Source organism: Oxyura jamaicensis, chromosome 1 (assembly GCF_011077185.1).
Source record: "Oxyura jamaicensis isolate SHBP4307 breed ruddy duck chromosome 1, BPBGC_Ojam_1.0, whole genome shotgun sequence".
Taxonomy (NCBI): Eukaryota; Metazoa; Chordata; class Aves; order Anseriformes; family Anatidae; genus Oxyura; species Oxyura jamaicensis.
Window position 1 is genome coordinate 164,283,091 of NC_048893.1, and position 20,881 is coordinate 164,303,971.

General features: G+C 35.5%; 1 protein-coding gene across 1 annotated transcript in view; it reads left to right on the forward strand.

Moving 5' to 3' along the window:
* KLHL1 (kelch like family member 1) overlaps positions 1–20,881 on the forward strand; it is a 246,902-nt gene that overhangs the window by 207,399 nt on the left and 18,622 nt on the right. The window contains exon 10 of the mRNA XM_035336401.1: positions 13,729–13,891. Within this exon, the coding sequence (XP_035192292.1) occupies positions 13,729–13,891 (163 nt within the window). The remainder of the gene's footprint in view (positions 1–13,728; positions 13,892–20,881) is intronic.

Here is a 20,881-nt window from a genome sequence, read left to right on the forward strand (position 1 = left end):
CTCTCCTCTCCTCTCCTCTCCTCTCCTCTCCTCCCCTCCTCTCTCCTGTCTTTTTAAAATCTCAGTCACTTCTAATATATATATATATATTGTCTAAAATGTAATCAGATTTTTTAAATGTGCCTTTAGTACAAATATCAGAAGAAAACGTTTCACATCCTAAACACCTTGGTGGATCCCTAATATAGCAAAGTAATACATAAATCACCTTGAAACATGTGAAGGACAAGCTGAATGTAACAAGGAAGTTGGTACTACAGGTTTATAATGAATAGTTGAGTGGAATAGAAATTATGCACATTAAAGATGCAGTTTATGAGGTGAATATAGAGGATGATCACCTTACTTCATTTTATGGGAAATAAGCTTTGTTTGGAAACACAGCTGCTGAAGAGTGGGTGTTTCTAACATGCATTGTTTAAACATGCTAACTAGGAAAACATAGGCTAGGATTCATGAGGATTCATGAGGAGAGTTGGCCAGAGAAACAGCAATGTTGGAACATAGGAATGTAGTAAAAACATTTAGACAGTGTACAGGCTGTCTTGAGTTTTACCTTTTTCATAAAACATTTAGCTGTAAATTATTGTTGTTCAGTGCTGGAAATCTAAAGATGAATGACATTGGTCTTCAGACCTAAACCGAAGGATAACTTTCAAGTCAGTCAGAGCGTAACTCACATCTTCCATTAAAAACAAACAAACAAATGAAAAAAACCTTCTGCTGTGGCAAGCAAGTTATTTTAGATAGTGCTGAAACCCTAAGTGTTTTTCTATATAGTTATAATTTATCAAAAAGGCATTCAATGCAAAGGAGAAAGCATTAAAGCAGGATAAATAAAAGCCTGATACAGCTTTAACAGTTACATGGTAACTATAAAATAAACAGTAAAAAATGTGGAGAATAAAGAGATCCTTTTTCTTCTTTTTTCCACTGCTTTGCAAGATTGCATCTTTTTATGTACCATCATTTCTGAGCTACTGAGGAGGAAAAAGGGCAAAATTACATCTTTCATTAAAAGATAAAGAAAAATATGTGTGCTATTTAAGAAAAAAAAAAAAGTTTTATAGCAAAGTAATTCAATTTTTTTCAGTATGTTGAGTGTGGAACAAACCACTATGAGAAGACAAAAAAACAGGAGGTCAATAGACAGATGAATAAGAATCTGAGATTTCATTATAGATATGCAGGCAGATATGAACCTCTGGTGTCCTAATGGACAGAAGGCCAGAGAGAGAAAATCAGGAAGAAACCACTGTCAGTAACAAGCAGAGAATTATATTTTCATTAAAGTCAAGAGAGCGATCTCTTAGCCTGTTGGTATGACAAAACCGAAATTATTTGCAAATAATTAATTTGCAAAGAAAGTTCTTTAACGACACTAACTATTAACAAATAAAAGAATTCTTGAAAGATATAATCATGATTTTCAGCCCCAAAGTAGAACACTGTATAAAGGAAATTTCAGATCTAGGCATCTGTTGTTGTTTTGTTTTGTTTTGTTTTGTTTTGTTTTCCAAGCAGTCAAACCCAATAATCAACTTGAAAATAGTACAGGCCTTCATACAACCCTACATGTATACTACTGATTGAGTTCTGCTCTATTAGGTGATGACATTCCATATTTCTAGATATATGACACTCAACTGTTGGATATTTAGATACTCTGAGCAAATGACCATGATGTCTGTTCAAATCAAGATTAAATTGTCAGAACTGTGAGTTTGATACATGCCAAATCTGCAGTACATTCTGATTGTCAAGGGAGTCTGAAGTGCTTTGGGACTTTTACAAATTGGCAGTCATGAACACAATACTTTAGTCATGAAGAACACATTTGTATATAAAATATGTGCTTCATGAGTATAAATAAAATGTCCACTGCCTTGTTATTTGTGAAACAAAATAAACAGTTTCATAAGATTATTTACTAGGATTGATTGTGAACAGTATGACTGAAATGGAAAATGGAACTGCCCAAGTAGAAAGACTCATGTCATGGACACCAAAAGAGTTCTTTGAGTCAGGATCATGTTGGAAAGATCTTGCTTTTCTGCAATGGTAAATTTCTTCAGCTATAACTGCATCTCACAAGGCACTACTATGATGGATGTGTGTCATCTTGCTCAGTGTGTGGTATGTTCAAATTGTGCATTGCCACATATAAGAAAATAAATAAAAATCTTGAATCCTCAAAAACTATAACCTTCTAAGAATTAAGCAGAGTGGAATAGTTTCTCAAGAGGCTCTCATTATGCTCTGACACAGCTATAATGCTTGCCATTCAAGAAGCAGCTATTTAAAGGTTAATTTGAGAATCTTTCTTTTATTCAGTGTTGAACAGCACCATGTACCTCTATGTCATTAAATTATTGTTATTTTTGAATGTTGAAATATCAAGAGAAATATCTAATTCTAGCTTTTACTCTTTGTTGACAGATTTGAGCCTTTAAAGCATTTTCTCTGCAGTATTGATTTGCATGTATATTAGATTTTTGCCTTTTTTTTTTTTTTTTTTTTTTTTTCCTCTTAATCATCAGGAGCATTACAGGGATTTTTTATTTTTTTTTTTCTGAATTATAAAGTACCTTGTCATTGTACTTTGCACCCTTAGTAAGGAGCATATCATGACCCAATTCACTGAAGAGCTACATACCATAATTGCAACACTTAAAATAATTTCTGAGTCAGGTTCTCAAGATAATAATGTGGCAGGGTTGAGAATCTCTTATCTCATCTACAAAACAAAATGTAAATAAAGAGGTGGCAGGCAGATCTTTACCTCTATAAATGTGCATTATATTAACATGTCAGTGTAATATTGTCTGGCCCTAGAGGGCAAGGGTATTTTCATAACTCTTTTAATCAGCCTTGATACCAGCCTCTGAATAAAGATAGGGAGAGGTATTTTCTACATGTCATTGAATATTCACTGAGGAAGGTAGGTCAGGTCTAATTCTTCAATGTATCACATCCTAAATTCCCAGTTTTGCCTATGGCTGTCCTATATGCAATATCCCAAGAACTATAATGCTATTTCACACCCAGTAAAAACTATGGTTGTGAAAATTAAATTTCGGGTTTAATTAACTGATGCATAATTTAAAGCAAGATAGACTTTACTGACATTATTTTTCTTTATTTTGAGACCACTCGCATGGAAGAAAAGTGGTTTAAATTTTTAAAAGGGCAAGAATAGAATCAGACAAAGCAGCAAGATTAGCCAGAATGAGTATATAATTGTCTATTTCTGTGGATCTGGGTGAGAAAGGAGATTAGTAGAAATTTAGAGCTACCTGGAAACTAAATAAAGTCAGATCTTAAAGAGGTGGAGTAAAGTGTGGGTGTTACTTAATCAAGTTTCATTCTTGGATTACAAGTCACTGATTTATTTCTCTCATCGCTTTCAATTTCATGATAAAACAATAAGTCTGTCCTCTTCCTAAAAGGTAATTTCCTTATTAAAAAATATATAGTTGTTGGATACAAGTTTATCCTTCCCAGTTAAAATTTTGTCTATGCAAAAATACAAATGCAGAGAACACAGTACACAGCAGAAATTATTTATTTGCTAATTTGTATCCAAAAGTAAGTATCAGTATGAAATTATAGTTCCCATTATTCTATAAAAATGCCACTTTTAAAATTTCACAGGGTTTAAATGCATTAGGTCTATCATGCAGATACAGAAAGACAAAGCTAGAAATAAGATAGGCTGTGCTCCTTTATTTTATAACATCACAGAAAAGCAATCTAAAAATCCCATTCCAATCTTCAAGTATAAATAATTGAAACTGTACAGATCTCAGCATCTAGTTAAACATAATAGGTATTTTGTTAGATAGGTTTGTGAAGGTAATTGAAGGAAAAGTGCGTGCCATTGCACTCTGGATGATATTCATTTTTAGATCTCATTTAGCTAAAAAATAACACTGTTTCCTTTCATAAATGGTGAGGAGAGCAGGCAGGTAAGGCAGGCTGCCTATGAAACGTGATAGAGTGCACTGCCCTTCTCACGAGCCATTCCGCTGCCATGCAAACTGCCCTGTCTGGAGTGCTTTTCGGCACTCCCTAAGGGTGGATCATATGCTGCTTCCTGCTGTTTTGAACTGGCTTTGTGGTCAGCTGATTTCACCCAACTCTCATGGAGCCCTCTCATGAGATGAGCCCCCTACTGGCCAGTGCCTCCACACACAGCACACAGAGTATCGTGCTTCCACACATGCAAGTACACCGCAGACAACAGATGCAGCAGTTTGTGAAGAAGCTTCCACAAAAGTCATAAATTCTGCTGAGGACAAAGTGCATGGTCTCTGCAATGGTGGCACTGTGCCGTGAGGCACAGTCCCCAGCAGCCATTGGATCACTACCCTAGTACATCAGAAGACTCAACCCCAAAAGCAGATGAAGCTTCACAGGCCTGGAGCAGCAGGGGTGCCCGGGGCCTCTAGCTCAAGCTAGGGACAGGGAAGAAAGGTTCTTCACTGGTGGAGGTGAGTATACTCTTAACAAGTTTGCAGATGCCACACAGCTGTAAGAAGTGGTTGGCTGATAGACCAAATGGTTGTTTAGCCATCAGAGACCTCAACAGGCTGGACAAATGGGCTGATAGAATTTTAATGAAGTACAACAAAGAGAAATACTGTCCTGCACTTGGGGAAGAATAATTCCATGCATCAGTACAGGATGGGGAGTGATTGGCTGGAAAGTAATTCTGCAGAGAAGCCCCTGGGGGCCTGATAGTCGATGAGTTGCATGAGTTACCAGCAATGTGTGCTTACAACAAAGAATTTCAACAGTATTCTGTGATGCTTTGGGAAGAGTGTAGTCAACAGAATAAGGGAGACCATCTTCTCCTACTGCTTATCACTGGTGAGACACACCTGGCGTACTGTGACCAATTCTAGTCTCCCCAGTACAAAAGAGATATGGACATACTGGAGTGAATTCATTGAAGGGCCACTAAAATGATTAAGAAGCTAGAGCATCCCACATGCAAGGAGAGTCTGAGGGAGCTCAGGCTGTTTAGCCTGGAGAAGGCTCATGGGGTTCTTATCAATGTACAAAAATACTTGATGGAAGGGACTAAAGAAAATGAAGACAGGGTGTCCTCAGTGGTATTGAGTGAAATAGAATGTGAAATACAGGAAGTACAATCTAAATATAAGGTGTTTTTTTGTTTTACTGCAAAAATATATACTTGTATACTGGCACAGGCTTCCCAGAGAGGCTGTAGAAGTATTTTTTGGAGATATTCAAACCATGCCTTCTGGACATGGCTTTGGGCAACTGGCTCTAGGTGACTATGCTTTGAGCAGCATGGTCCAGGCAATCTCCAGATATGCCTGCCAACTTCAACCACTCTGTAACAGATCTACTTCAAGTGGATCTGGGAGTCTGAAACTACAATAGGACAATGGGAACAAGATTCCAGCCCATCAAACATCTTGTTTCTCAGGCTTCAGTCAGTTTTCTTATAAGCCTGATGCTGGATCATAAGACAATACAACACAGAACAGAACACTGCCAAATGATTATATTTTTGTCAGTTTTAACACCATATTTAAATAACTACAGCAGTTGTTTGATTAAGACAATTGGTTAACATATTTTATAAATCCTTAGGGCTTGTAGCACAGGCTTATCATCCATGCTTAAATAACTATTCCATTACTAAGAAAACAGTTGAATCTACATTCAGCTGCTGCTGATGCAATGAACCAATTCCTTTTTATTTAATGAATGTCATCAACGGTATCAGGATTTCCATTTCTGCATTACTTCATTTCACTCATGATTTTATTTAAGCAGTTCCATACTATGATTAAAAAGAGTCATCTCATTTAACAATCTTTGAGATTTATTTATAATTTTCATTTTTCTATACTTACGATAAAGTAGGAAACAAATCAAAATAATATGTCTTACTAAATCTGTGAAGCTGACTTTGCAAAATTTGAGGGGCCCCGTGGCCTACTTGCAACATTTGAAATCAAAACCAATTCATCAATTTAAAAGAAGATTAGATGTTGATTTTTTTTTTTCAGTATTACAGTTTAATTCTCACAGAATTAATTTTGGATCTTACAAAGCAATGCACCATTCTCCAAAAATGGGTGGATAGATCCCTTAGCTGATACAGATGACAGAAAGATGAGAGAAGGGAGCTAAAATAAAAGGAGTGGAAAGGATGATGGTGGCAAGAGAAGAAGCAGGGAGGTTTAGGGAGAAAACACAGATTTCTTTCAGTGTGTCTTTTAATGTTCTTTTCATTTTTCAGAACACTCTTTTTAAGATTAAATTGGTATGATTTTAATATTCCCATATGATTTTTGTATTGAAAAGTAAGCTGAAATTGTGAAAGTGGCTGATAATGAGTTAGCTGCTGCTGCACATAGGAGAAAAGAACATTTGCCTACTTAGTCCAGGCTTTCAAAATGTAACTTCTTGATCTTCTTTTTTTTTTAATCTTTTTTCTTCTTCTTTTTTTCTTTCTTTTTTTTTTTTTTTTCTTTAACCAGAAAAGCAAACATATTACCGTGAATATTTCTTCTATTTTCTACCACTATTGTGGCAGGCAGGAGAGTGAATGTCATAGCTGCCCTCTTTCTGGATACTTCTCCACTTAATAGAAATCAGCAAAAGAGAATTAGCATCATCAACTTCAGTTTCAGAAAGTGTGAGTCAGGGAGAGTGTTTTGCAGTCTAAGGCAATAGACAGACCTCTGAGTAAATACTGATTGAGTAAATTAATAGGTTTCCATAGCATAGCTTATGTAAAATACAAAATTCTATATTTTTTAATTTTAGATTTTCATGTCTCCACTTTTCAATATAAGTTATTAATGTCTTCATAATAATTGTAATAATTAAAAAAAAGAACAACAAAAAAAGGGCAAGCAAAAGAACTGTATAGTGTGAGTACCTAGAAAGGGAATAATAAGAAGAATATTAATAATAATAAATCCAACTGCATTTCTATTAAAAACAAAACCAAAACTGACTGGTAGCAATTTGTCTGCTTATATATGCAATGAGTTCTGCTTGTTATTTTTGGCTGCCTTTTCAGTCACACAGACATGGGTGTCTCAAATATATAAGAAGAAATATTTTTTTCCACCTCAAAAGCTATATGTACAATATTGAGATTTTTTTTTAGGAATTCTTAATAGGGAAGAGGAAATGAAAGCTTTTAGTTGGCACTACATCACAAAAGCAGGAGCCTTACAACTTTATTTGATTTGATTAAAATTTATTTTTTCAAAAAAAATATTTTTATTGTGTTTGAAGCCATGTATTTTATAGATGTCTCATAAAGGACGTTATTAGTTGTTTAAAGGAATGAAGGCATAAATTAGGCAATTACAATTTTTCTCTCAACTCTAATTTTAAAAGTTCTAGGTATTTATAGATTCCTATCACATTAATAACCAAAATCTGTACATTGTTACATTCAGCACATTCTGCAACAGTTGAGAAAGCAATATTTTGAGAGTAATTATTCAGAATGCATGACCAAAAGCATAATTAAAAAAAAAAAAAAAAAAGATTTAAAAAAGGCTGATGGCAATTTTTTTTGCAAACATGATCAACTACCTGAAAGGAAGGTATGGAGAGATAGAGGTTGTACTCTTCTCGCAGATAACTAGTGATAGGACAGTAGGGAATTGCACTCCTCAAATTGCTCTAGGCGAGGTTCAAGTTGGAAATAAGAAGAATTTTCTTCTCAGAAAGCGTGGTTAGGCATCAGAATGGTTTGCCCAGGGAGGTGATGGAGTCACCATCCCTGGGGGTGCTTAAGGAAAGGTTGGATGTGGTATTTGGGAACATGGTTTAGTGGATAATATTGGTGGCAGGGGGACAGTTGGAGAGGTCTTCTCCAACTGCAGTGATTCTATTCTTCTATGACCTTGTCTAGTCCCAGAATGTTTTACAATCTCAAGTGTACTTAATTTACCAGTATTGCAAGGTGAGCATTTTTTATTTTCTTTGACTAACACAGACATGTGGGATATAAGTACAATTTTATTATTTGAAAGCATTGGAGTTGCCTCTGTGAGTCACTAAGTTTGCCTATATTATCAATTAACTTCATTAGCTGGGCAGTGAGATGGTTATATAGATTCCAAAGTCAGGAAAGGGCTGCAGTGAAGATGTGATCTCCTCCCTTTCAGGGTGGCTGTAAAGCTCTGGGATAGATCTCCTCATATTTTTCTGCAGGAACTATCCTTATTATGGGTCATGTTATTACAAAATGGAATAGAGAAAAAGTGAGAGGACACTGATAACTATGGTCACTAAGTATGGCTCCTTGAATGTTTGTAATTTCGTACAATACAGAGCTATGCAAGTAAGAAAAAGGAAGAATGCTCATCACAGACTAATAAGTGAGGGTCTCCACTGTGATCTGAGTCCAGCAAAATAATCAAATTCATATTATTCTATTATTTTGATACTTGTCTAGTTGTGCTTTTTTTTTACTGTTATTATTATTATGGTCCAAAGAGCTTGAAATACTGTGCAGGGATTGCAAAAAACTAACAGAAAACTGTTTTATGGTATGGTGTTGAAGGTAGCTTCTGCAAATTCTAATGTATGATGTGCAGTTATATTTGCAATGAGAACTGTAGGCCTACGAGAATCATCTTTGGAGGACTGAGAGAACTGATCTGGCATAGTCTCATTGACACATATTAAAGAGTTGTTTCTGGAGTAAACTATTCACAAAATAGCATTATTTTTATTTTAATAATTAATTCATTTGTTTGTTTGGCTTTCCCATGGAGAAAATTATTTAGTTTGCTCCAACAAACTAAATAATTTTGCCTTGGCTCTTTGGAAAGAGGTATGAATGATCAGGAAACCAAGAACAAGTAGCCAAACAGTTTGTTTTTATTTGCCAGTGTTATTTGACAGACAAAATCACCAAAAGGTATCTGGCATATTTGAATAGTAATGAGTACTTCGTAGGTGACATTCTGTGCCCCCTACACCAAAATGCCTCTGGTATGTAATCTGTGTTCAGTAATAGACAAAGAATGGATGGAATATAAAGAGAATTATTTGCCAGCCAGTGGGAAAGAGGGTGCATGCATGAAGGGTAAAAGAGAAACAGTGGATTTGCTGTTAAACAACATGAAAGAAAAACTATCATGCAGTTAGATGCATTGCAGAGATCTAGCTGTTTTTCCCATGGAGATGACTGTCCTGCAAACTATCTCACTAGGACATGATTTATTAATTTATGTGCTGTATCTATATTTCTTTCATCAGTAGTTCTCCTGCAATTACCAGTTTGACAGGTTTGTCTAGGCCAGCCTTCAGAAGTTTCTCCTTATTCCCCATAACATAGAGTCATCATAGAATCATTCAGGTTGGAAAAGACCATCTAGTCCAACAGTCAGAGACTGTGATATTCATGCCCAAATTTAGCAGGTTTATACTGGATAATATATTTTACGGCTTGAACCTACTGCTGTAGATAACAGTAGACTGCGAGTCTGTCAGTAGATTTTCTGTAAGAGAACCGCTGATTTCACTCAGTCATTTCTGCCTTCTCAAAGACTTTGAACATGTCTTTCTAAATCCTATCAGTGTAGATATGAAAACTTCAAGCAACACAGAAACTATCACATTGTTGTGTTCACAATTCCAAAAATCCCATATATCCTCACTGGTTAAAATATGGAATATTATCCTTAGCCTGAATTTAACAGGTAACTATTTCCAGCCATTAGATGTTGTGTAGCAGAAATCATAAAATCTCTTTATGTGGATACACACTATCATGGGAAATAATGTGTTGATAAAGCCTACATCTCTCATTGATTTTCCAGCAGGTTTTCCAGATCTTTAATGTTTCTTGTGTAATTCTTTCTCAGTCTCTCCATATGGTTTACATTCTTTGCAAATGCATCTGCATCCATTAATTCTCATGGATGTGTCATCAGAGTTAGTTGGTACCAGCTGTGAATACAGGTTTCTCAATCTGTTCCATTTTGCAATTTTGCTTCTCAAATATCTTCAAAGTAAAATTTTAAAAGGACACAAACCATTTAAAACAAGCATGATACTACTTTCATGGAATGCAGCACCTTGGTTATTTTATATTTGCTTATTAGCTTACTGTACTTTGAACGTCAGTATATTTAAGTAATGCAAAATAATTATTAGCCCTCACATGTAATACAGCCATAACTATTATCAAAACAGAATGAAATTTGATCTTGCAGAATCTGACTAATATTTTAAAACACAAGGAGCCATAACGGGTCGGTTGTTATGGAGCAAATGTACGGGTACCACTGCATTTGATATTCTGTATAGAAGAAACCTTAAATGTGAAAACTCATAGCAAGTTTGTACATGCTATAAGACAACAACAGAGATGATTACTTTTTGAAAGAATTGAAATAATAATTAATCTACAGTTTTGACAGTAATTTTTCCTATTACAGAAGCAATGCAAACTGGCAAAAACAAATAGGCAATTTGTTACTGCACCACATAATTTTTTTAAAGCAAATTAAACTTTCTGATTCCTTTGTGTAGCAGTAACTATATTTATATATATATATATATTTAGAGGAGCAGGACATAAATCTCACACCAAATCATCATTTTTATTTTGTTATAAAATAAAGTTGCAACACTGCCCTTTGTCAGTGTAAGATTAGCTTCCATGGAAATGGAAATGAACAGGATAGCAAAATATGTAGATGTTATTCAGTAAGATCAGGGAAGTTAAGAGAATATTCTCATGAGCTTTGAAAAACAGTTGAATTGATAACACAATAGCAAGTGGCAAATGCAAAGTAATAGACATTGGAAAAAAAATCTGAAGAAGTTTTTCATCTTACAGGGTTTTACATGCATAAACCCAGCAAAGTTCTCATCAGAGAAGTCAGTGAAGACTATTTTCCATATAATGCTTGCTGTGGCACTGTTATAATAAACTGTAGCAAATATTTTTTGGATGATTTAATCTTCGTTGTTCATAATCTGGGGATATTTATGACTTTTAGGGAAAATTGAGTGATCACTAGCACCCAGCATGGGTTTATGAAAAGCAGGTTCTGCCTAACTAACCTGATCTTCTATGACAAGATGACCTGCTTAGTAGATGAGGGGAAAACTCAAGATGTTGTTTACCTTGATTTTAGGAAAATGTTTGACACCATCAACAACAGTATTTTTCTGAATAAAATGGCTGTTCATGGCTTGGAAAGGTATATGGTTCACTAGACGAAGAACAGGCTGGATGGCTGGACTCAAGAGTCATGGTGAATGGAATTAAATCCAGTTGGCAACCAGTCATCAGTGGCATCCCCCATGGGTTAGTCTTAGGGCCAGTGTTGTTCAAATTTTTTCAGTGATTTGGATGAGTGGATCAAGTGCAATTGTAGTAAGTTTACAGATGATACTGAGTTAGCTGGACTGTCAGTCTGCTCGAGGATAGGAAGGCTTTGCAAAGAGATCTGGGTAGCCTTGATGGATGTGGCTGTGTCCAATTGCATGACATTCAACAAGGGTAAGTGCTGGGTCCTGCACTTGGTTAAGAACAGCCCCATGCAGCAGTATAGGCTTGGTGAAGAGAGGCTGGAAAGTTCCTCAGTAGAGAAGGACCTGGATGAGCTGGTCAACAGCCAACTGATCATGAGCCAGCAGTGTGCCCAGGTGGACAAGAAGGCCAGTGGCATTCTGATTGGTATCAGAAGTAGTGTGGCCAACAGAACCAAGGAAATCATTGTCCCCTTCTAGGTGGCAATTATGAGACCACACTTTGGTCTCAGCGGTGTGTTCAGTTTTGGGCCTCTCACTACAAGAATGATATTGAGCTGCTTGAGCGTGTGCAGAGATGAGCAATGAAGCTGAAGGGAATAGAAAACAAGATGTTACGAGGCTGAGGGAACTGCGATCTACAGATCTCAGAGAGTTGTTGAACTCTACAACTACCTGAAAGGAGGTTGCAGTGATGAGGGTGTTGGTCTCTTTTCTCAGGTGACAAGTGATTGGATGCAAGGAAGTGTTGTCAAGTTGCATCAGGGAAGGTTTAGATTGGACATTAAGAAGAATTTCTTCACAGAGAGAGTTGCCATGCATTGGAACAGGTTGCCCAGGAAAGTGGTGGAGTCCCCACTCCAGAGGTATTCAAGAGACTTGTAGATGTGGCACTAAGGGACAAAGTTTAGTGTTGGTATTTAGTAGGTCAGGTTGATGGTTGGACTTGATGATCTTGATCTTGATGATCTACCTTATCCAAGATAGATGATTCTATGATTCTTATCCAAGATAGATGATTCTATGATTAGGGTAAGAAGAAAAAAACCAACAACTGCACAATATTGTTGTCTACTGTTTTTCTGTGCAATCACAAACATATCTTACATGTTTCCTGCTGCTTGCTTTCTGATATGAGATATTGAGCTATATACATCATAAATAAAATTAAATATATGTTTTAATGTTCTGGTAAAACTAAAGATGAAACAATATTGAACTAAAATAATTTTTCAAGAAGACTGCTCAGACCATAAGAAATTGGGGAATGAGATCACTGAAGATTCTACAGAAAAAGACTTGATTCACACTTTATAAATAGCAATGTTTCAGTAATGGTTAGTAGGTTTTTTAAAGTACTTTTCTATTTTAAAAAGAAAGTACAGGAATAAGTTACTGTGAATATCAGGATGAGTTGTTCAAGCTTGTTAATAAATATAGTTTTAAACTGTTTTATATAAATAATATATATAGGCATACAAATTTACCTTTGAATTAATGTCTGTTCTGAAGTAGAAAAAAACAGTTCTACTTAAAAAAAGGAAGCTTTGTTTTTTTTTAAAAAAAAAAAAACAACTTTTTTTTAACTTAAATTATTTTTTTCTACAGGAAAAAAGATAAACCCATTCTCTGAAACTTTAATAATCTACCGTTTTCTGACTTTATAAGGAGTTCAAATTATGTGAAATGGAGCAAAATAAATAAATAAATAAATAAATAAATAGAAACACACTGATTTATGAGTAGGATAGAATTTAGCCTAAGATTTCCAGAATAATACTTATTTGCGACTGCAGATTCGTAGAATGCTGAATATCCTTGTGGGGTTCCTGAGCTCACTGTATTGTAACAAATACTGTTTAGATCTATCATATTTACCAGAGCCTTCTAAGCTTAACTGAAGATACCGTGAGAATTCATCAGTTCCTTTGAATTGTTGATTTTAAACCATTCTAGTTAAAAACTTGTCTCTTATTTTTTTCTACTTCAGCTTTCATACTTCACTTTTGTCCTCTTTCTTCACTAGATAAAATTATCCATATATATCCAACATTATTATCCTGTGAAGGTTTCCATTCTCTGTAGTTGTCATTTATTTTCTTAAGGAAAGTTTTCATAAGGAAAACTGATGAAGCAGTTTACAAAGTCAAACAAGTTACAGAAATCTAAGGCTTTCACATTATTGACTGGTTATTCAGCGAAGCAAACAGTCTTCTCAAAGAATGAAATTGTTTGTTTGACAAGACCTTCATTAAGCCATGTTGACTGGCATTAATTTTATTCTTATTTGTTAATTCTTAATTAATAAAATCTGAAATTGGTGTTTCCATTTTTACTTTGAATATGCAAGTTTATGCATAGCTGCTATGGAAAACATTTTTTGATTATTATTATTATTGTTAGAAAAAAGAATACTTTTACCTTCTTTCACTTTCTCCTTCATTTTAGGAGTTACAGTGCTTGAAGGGCCTATTTATGCAGTAGGAGGCCATGATGGTTGGAGCTATTTGAATACAGTTGAGAGGTGGGACCCTCAAAGTCAGCAGTGGACATTTGTGGCAAGTATGTCAATTGCCAGAAGCACTGTTGGAGTAGCATCGTTAAATGGCAAGTGAGTAGGGTATTCTTATAAAGTTGAAACATTTTTTAGAACTATGAGTAACTGACATACAGTAGTAAAAAACTTTTAGCATATTGTAATAGAGGGTGTCTTTTAAAATAAATGTAGACACAGTTGTCCACATTTTCATATCTAGTGGATCTTACATTCATTTTCAATGTCGATTATGTATAATTTTCTATATTCCTTTTGCTTTTCTATATTCCTTTTGTTTAATAATTATATCAAATACATAAGAAAATAGGCATGAAATTTCAGTGTGTATGTTCAATATAAACCAGTTCAGGAAAAATTGTCAGTTGACTCATCTGACTTGTATACGTTGTATATGTCAGTTCTAGTTAACCAACTGAGTTTAATCACCATCTAAAATAGTGACAAGATATGTTGTTTATGCATTTTACACCATGCTTCAACCAAACACATTGACCCATGAGAACTGCTTCATCTGAAGGCAACTACATTCACACAGGAAGTAAGCAGAAATTTGATTTTTGTCAAAACAGTCAGACTGCATTAAACCAGAAATTCCAAATGTGTTCAGAATCTAAGTTTCTATTTTATAATTTCCACTTTTTTTTTTTCTTTTTTTTTTTTTAATGTGGTACTTATTAAAACTCATTTTACAGTTACAGTATTATGTATTACTAGTTCGTTATCGCTTTCAAAGAATTTACTTTTACCTATGTGGCTAAAAGAACATGATGTGAACTGTAAAATTTAGAAGTGATATAGGAAGTCATCATACCTAACAAAAAGGTTTTGTAGACATCCACAATGGAGCCAATCATCCTCATCAGCTTGCCTTATGGTTAAATGAAGAAATATGTACTTTTACGATATCACTTGTCTTACTTATATTAGACATTTATGCTATGACAGCATGATCAGTGCTCTGTAAGTGCCCATTTTACTCCACCACCTAGAAGGGAAACCTGGGGACTTTCTCAGATTCTGACTTCCATATTGTTGATACCTTAGGTGAGGAAACTACCATAGCCAGTTGAACATAAATGAAGGGTACTGAGTTAAGTACTGCTCCCCATCCCCTTCCACCAGCTCAGGGTACAGGGTACAGGGTACTGTGTTATCCTGTATTATATCTGAGTGAAAACCCATTTCTTTCTGACTTGTTTAGGAGATAGCTTAACTTAACTTTCTGGGGACCAACGCATAATTCCTTCCTTTTTGTTACCCAGAAAAGAAATGTTTTATGTAAACTACAAGGCCAGTGAATGGGTGCATTAGAAATACTTATTATGAAATTATTTTCTTAAGGAAATTAGTAAAATTTCTCTTTCCGTCCCCTTTCAGTTGAAAATACTTTTGATGTTATTGGGCAGTTCCAAGCAAATTTAAAAGGAGTAGAGATCTGAAAGAGATTAAGTTTCTATGAATTTTGAGAAAAAAAATAAATATTATTTATATATGAGGGCTGGGGTAGCAAAGTCCCTCCTATTGCAAGCAAAGAGCTGTCAGAGCTCCTGACACAGCTTAACAACTACAAGTCTATGGGGCCTGATGGCATACATCCCAGGGTCCTGAGAGAACTGGCTGATGTAATCATTAAGTCACTCCATCCTATTTGTAAAGTGCTGTCAGTCAGTTGAAGTCCCTGGTGACTGGGAAAATGAAAACATCACTCCCATTTTTGAAAAGGGTAGAAAGGAGGATCTTGGGAACTTCAGACCAGTGAGCCTCACCTCTGTGCCTGGAAAGATCATAGAACAGATCCTTCTGGAAGTAATGTTAAGGCACATTCAAGAAAAGCATGTGATCTAAGAAAGCTAGCTTGGCTTCATCAAGGGCAACTTGTGTCTGTCCAATCTGGTGGCCTTCCATGATGGAGTGACTGCATCAGTTGACAAGGGAAGACTGTCCGATGTCATCTACCCAGACTTTTGTAAGGCTGTCATAGTCCTACCATGACATCGCGTAGCCATCATTATGTGCTTGCAGCCCAGAATGTCATCTGTGTCCTGGGCTGCATCAAAAGAGCCACGGCCAGCAGGTCAAGGAAGTCATTGTCCCCCTCTTGTGAGGCCTCACTTGGAGTTCTGCATCCAGGTCAGGGACCCCCAGAACAAGAATTCTGTTGATCTGTTAGAATGAGTCTAGAGGAGGCCCATTAAATTGACCAGAGGGCTGGAAAACTTCTGTGAAGAAAGGCTGAGAAAGCTGGAGATGTTCAGCATGGAGAAGAGAAGGCAGCTCTAGGGAGACCTCTTTGTGGCTTTGATCTGGACCTGTAAAAGACATGGGGAGTGACTTCTTACATGGGCAGATAGTGACAGGACAAGGGGGGATGGTTTTAAATTGAAAGAGGGGGGATTTAGCTTAGGTGTTTGGAGGAAATTCTTCACTCAGAGGGTGGTGAGGCACTGGAAGAGGTTGCCCCAAGAAGCTGTGGATGCCCTACACCTGGAATTGTTCAAGACCATGTTAGATGAGGCCCTGAGCCACCTGATCTAGTGGGTGGCACCCCTGCCAGGGGTTTTGGAACTGGGTGAACTTTAAGTTCCCTTCCAACCCAAGAGATTCTATGACTGATTCTTAGTTAATAAATTCTCACTTGAATGTGTGCGTGACAGGTAGAACATTTTCAAATGAAAAAAAAAAGAATATTACCTGTGTCTCTGAAAGTTGGTATGGACAGCACTGAAAACTGAAAAGCAGTGGTCTCATGGAAGCAAACAGCAAATTACTACTGATTTATGTTTTTTAATTCAAATAATCATCTTCAAAACACATTCCATATACCAAAAAAACTGAAAACACATGTAAGGATCAAACAAACCTTTCAACTTTCTGTTGTTATTATTACTATATTGTTGTTCCACACAACAGTTATATGCTGCATTCATCACTTGAGCTTTCTATTTTGAAAGAGACAAACATTTATGAATTTTATTTATTTTAAAGAAAATGTAAGGATATTCAAAATGGATATCTCAAAAAGGAACAAGATGTTGGCTTTAACACTTAAAGGAGAAACTATTTTACTATGAAAGTTTTAAGGACTTCATGTTATTTTCTTATGCTTATTCTGTGCTGAATTAAATAAGTAAATAACTTTTAAAAAAGTGTGACAGGGTTAGTCTATCTTTGAAGTGAGAGTCAGAAACTATTCTATGCATATATCTCTTATACTGCTTTAGGCACTTCACATAAAAGTGTTGTATGCTAAATATCTTAAATGTGAACTACGTAATATTTGAAAAATATAGTCTAATCTGTGTTTTAATGAAAGAAGTATCATTACAGTTATGATGAGTTATGAGGGGGCATATCTCTATGCCCCCTCCTTTTTTTTCCCTCCAGTTAAACCATTTTAAGATTTTTTTTTTTTTCCTAAGCTTATGGAGAAATAAAATAGATTCTGTTCTCTTTAGTCTCTGAAATGATTGATTTGTAACTTCTTATTACTTCTTAGAGTATTGAACCTTTTTATCCTAACCTCTGCTTTTGAAGCTCATTTGTACAGACTGTGTTAGCCTGTTATTCTTTTGCTGTTCAAATACAGAGCAACATTATTTGCATTTGGAAAAGCTGAGAACACAGTTGCTACCCTTCAATCAGGAAGGCAAATGATACTTTTCTTAAGCAGTTTTTAAAGCTAAAGTGCAACTAGAACAATTAACAAAAGAGTTTGGTGGTTTTCTAAATAAAAGAAGGAGACACAGCAGAACTATTCTACCAGAATTTCAATAAAACAGCAGATCTGGTGTTAGTAGGAAATTATGTTACTGTTAACAACCCTGTTTCAGAGACTGGAAGAGAGCATGAACTCTTTCCACATCATTAGTAGAAGTGGCTGTTAAAACACCAGTTGAGATGGGAACTTAAACTAGCTTAGAAGTTTACACTTTAAGTAAATCAGGAACGGTTGGTACAGATAATAGAAGAGGTCAGAAGTCATCATGATTTATTTGAATTGTTCTTTGGGGTCTGTCATAAGTAGTATGTAACTAGTATGCAATATATAGCATGCAAGATGAATATTCTACAGTTTACAGAAGAAAATGCTGAAAATGTGCTACTCTTCTACAGAGTAAGATAGAAAAACCAAGGTGACCAAAGTACCAAGAATATTTCAACTTTTCCAGTAGCTATTAAAAGTCATCTGTTGTTTCAACATTGCTTCTTCATTTTTTAAAAAATCAGTAAGTCAACATATATTTATATATATATATATATATTTGACAGCTTCAACCAAAGAAATACCAGTCTTTTCAGTAACTTAAAATGTAGTTGCCTCCTAGGCTATAGTAGCTAAGTAGCTAGTTCTCTATTTACAAGTCTCCAACATTTGAAGTATGCATTGTCTAAGAACATTGAAACTTTACATTAAATTTATTAATGTAATTTAATTTCAGAGAAAAAAAAATGATATTTTAATGGGGAAAAGGTAAGTAACAATAAAATAAACTTTTCACCCTTTCACCTGGAATATATCCCTAAAGAGATTCTACATCATACAAATTTATGTTATTTCAAACATGTGTATGATACTACCATAAGGGAAATTTTTCTAAATATTCCTATTATTGTCTTAGGAGGTTTTTAAAAATGACTCCTGAATTCTGACTCTTCTGTTGGAAAATATCAGTGTTCTTTTTATGTAACTTCACCTTTCACAGCAAAAGGACCAGTCCTTTACTTTTTTCTCTTTAACAGGTATCAATATAACTGTGCTAGAAAAAAAAAAAAAAAAAAGCTGTTATTAAAATAAGCAGACTGACTTTAAATGGTAGAACATTAGAGCAGTACACTGAGTTAAGTGTCAAATTAATGAATTTGCACATGTAGGGAAGCAGATCATTCACATGGGGCCACTGAGGAACTAAGGAGAAGGGAGTTCTGACTTTTATTGATCACCACATCTGCAAAGATGTGTTTCAGTGACCTTTATATTTCCACCTGCTGCTGTTATTTATATCAAGTATCACAAACTATTATTGATGTATGATAGGTGACAAAAAAGTTATCATGAAATCTTAACTTTAAAAAATGCTACTATTTTAAGTGCCTTTTCAAAGCAGCTTTTACTTTTCTTTTACTTGAAGTTTTTTTTTTGTTGTTGTTGTTGTTTTTTTTTTTTCTCCTGAAGAATGGTGAAAGAGAACTGAGAAATGCTGCAGGACATTACTTCCCGTTGATACATACCTGCCTTGTTCTTTTGACAGAGAAACAGCAATGCATTTTTATTGCTATTAATTATTTCTATTGCTATTATTTCTATTTCTTGTTTGTTTGTTTATTTCTGTTTTTGTAATTTTTTACAGACTCCATCTAGGTTTAGGCATTATACAACAAGGAAAGGAGAAAGGGGGTGCTAGGAACTGGAAGCTACTTATGCAAAGCTATGGTATGTTAGCCTTGGCTAACAGTCACATACCCACCCATCTTCTCGGCAAGCCAGATGGGCAAAAATAGGATGAGAAAGCTTGCAGGTAAAGATAAAGACAGGGAGATCACTTACCAGTCGCCATCACAGGCAAACCATACTCACCTCAGAGAAAATGTATTTTATTTATTGCCAATAAAAATACATTTGGCTAGCGAGGAACAAAGATAAATTTTAAAACAACATCTCTCCTCCCCCTTTTCCCATGTTCAACTTAATTCCTTCACTCCTGATTCCTCTACCCCCAGGCAGCATAGGGCATGGGGGGTTACATATGGTCAGTCTACAACAGTTCTTCTCTGCAATTTTTCCCTTTTCACACATTTTCTGTGTTCCATCATGGGCTCTCTGCAGGTCTCAGTCCTTCTGATAATATTCAGCTGCTCCAGTGCAGGTTTGCTCCACAGATCACAGTTGCTTCAGGAAATGTCCACCTGCTCCACTGTGGGGTCCTCCACAGTGTGGATATTGTCTCCAGTGCCATGGAGCACCTCCTTGTTCTTCGGCTTCTGTGTTGCCTCTTCTGTTTTTCTTGCGCTCCTTTTTGTCTCCTTGCTCTGCCTGTTTAACATTATTTTTTTTTCCCCTTCTTAAATACATTTTCCCCAAGGCACCGCCATCTTATCTGCTGGGTTTATTCATGCCCTGCTAAGGCTGTTGGAGCCCTCTGGAATCAGCTCTGTCTGGCATGGTCTTTTCTCACCAAGGCCACCCATGATGCATCCCCTCCACCCTCCACCCTTGACACCTGTACCCAATACAATTGTAATAAGGATTTTTGCTTATCTCTGTGTTGAGTTAGGAGGCCAGACTTCCTATCCAATATTGTCTAAATGGAGTTTGGAAGCCAACAAGGAAGTCATATAAACTATGGGGATGAGGTTCAAGAACCCAATTAGCAGGTCTTACCTGGGCAAATGATCAGCTGTAGACAGGGCTGACTTTTTGATAGTGTATTTGAAAAAGGCTAGGTTGAATGTTTAAAAAATACTGGAGCATTTGGGAGGTTGGTGCCAAAGCTCCACCTACAGTTCTTATTTCATAATTTTCGTACCAAAAGAAGTAAACAAATGGTCAAACACTCTTGAGTTACTAACTGATAATTAATAAGCTGTAGAAAGAATTCAGAAGAATGACTTTTTAAAGTAGGAAAAAATTAATGTCTTTAACATTAGAGTTGTTTGAAAAGTGTCATTGTTCATTATCAATTATTTTTCTTTCCCTTTCCCTATTTAGCTTTGTCATTGATGTTTAAATGTATTTCCTTTTCATGTTTGTTTGAGAGGCAGTATTTTCATAAAAATATGAATTTATGTTTGTATCCTTTATGAGATAATTTATAATCAATTGGCAATGTCAGATTTTGTGTATTGCTTGATTGTACAGATATAATGTTATCCCCAAGATAGAAATTCTGTTTAACCATTCATAGAAATAGAGCATGCTAATCATTTTTTAGAGACTGCATATATAAATGCACAGTTACTTTTTTGTCCCTTCACACACATGCAAATTCACCTTTTTGGTTTTTCACTATGGTTTTCTCTGTTTGTGTTTTGTTTGTTTGTTTGTTT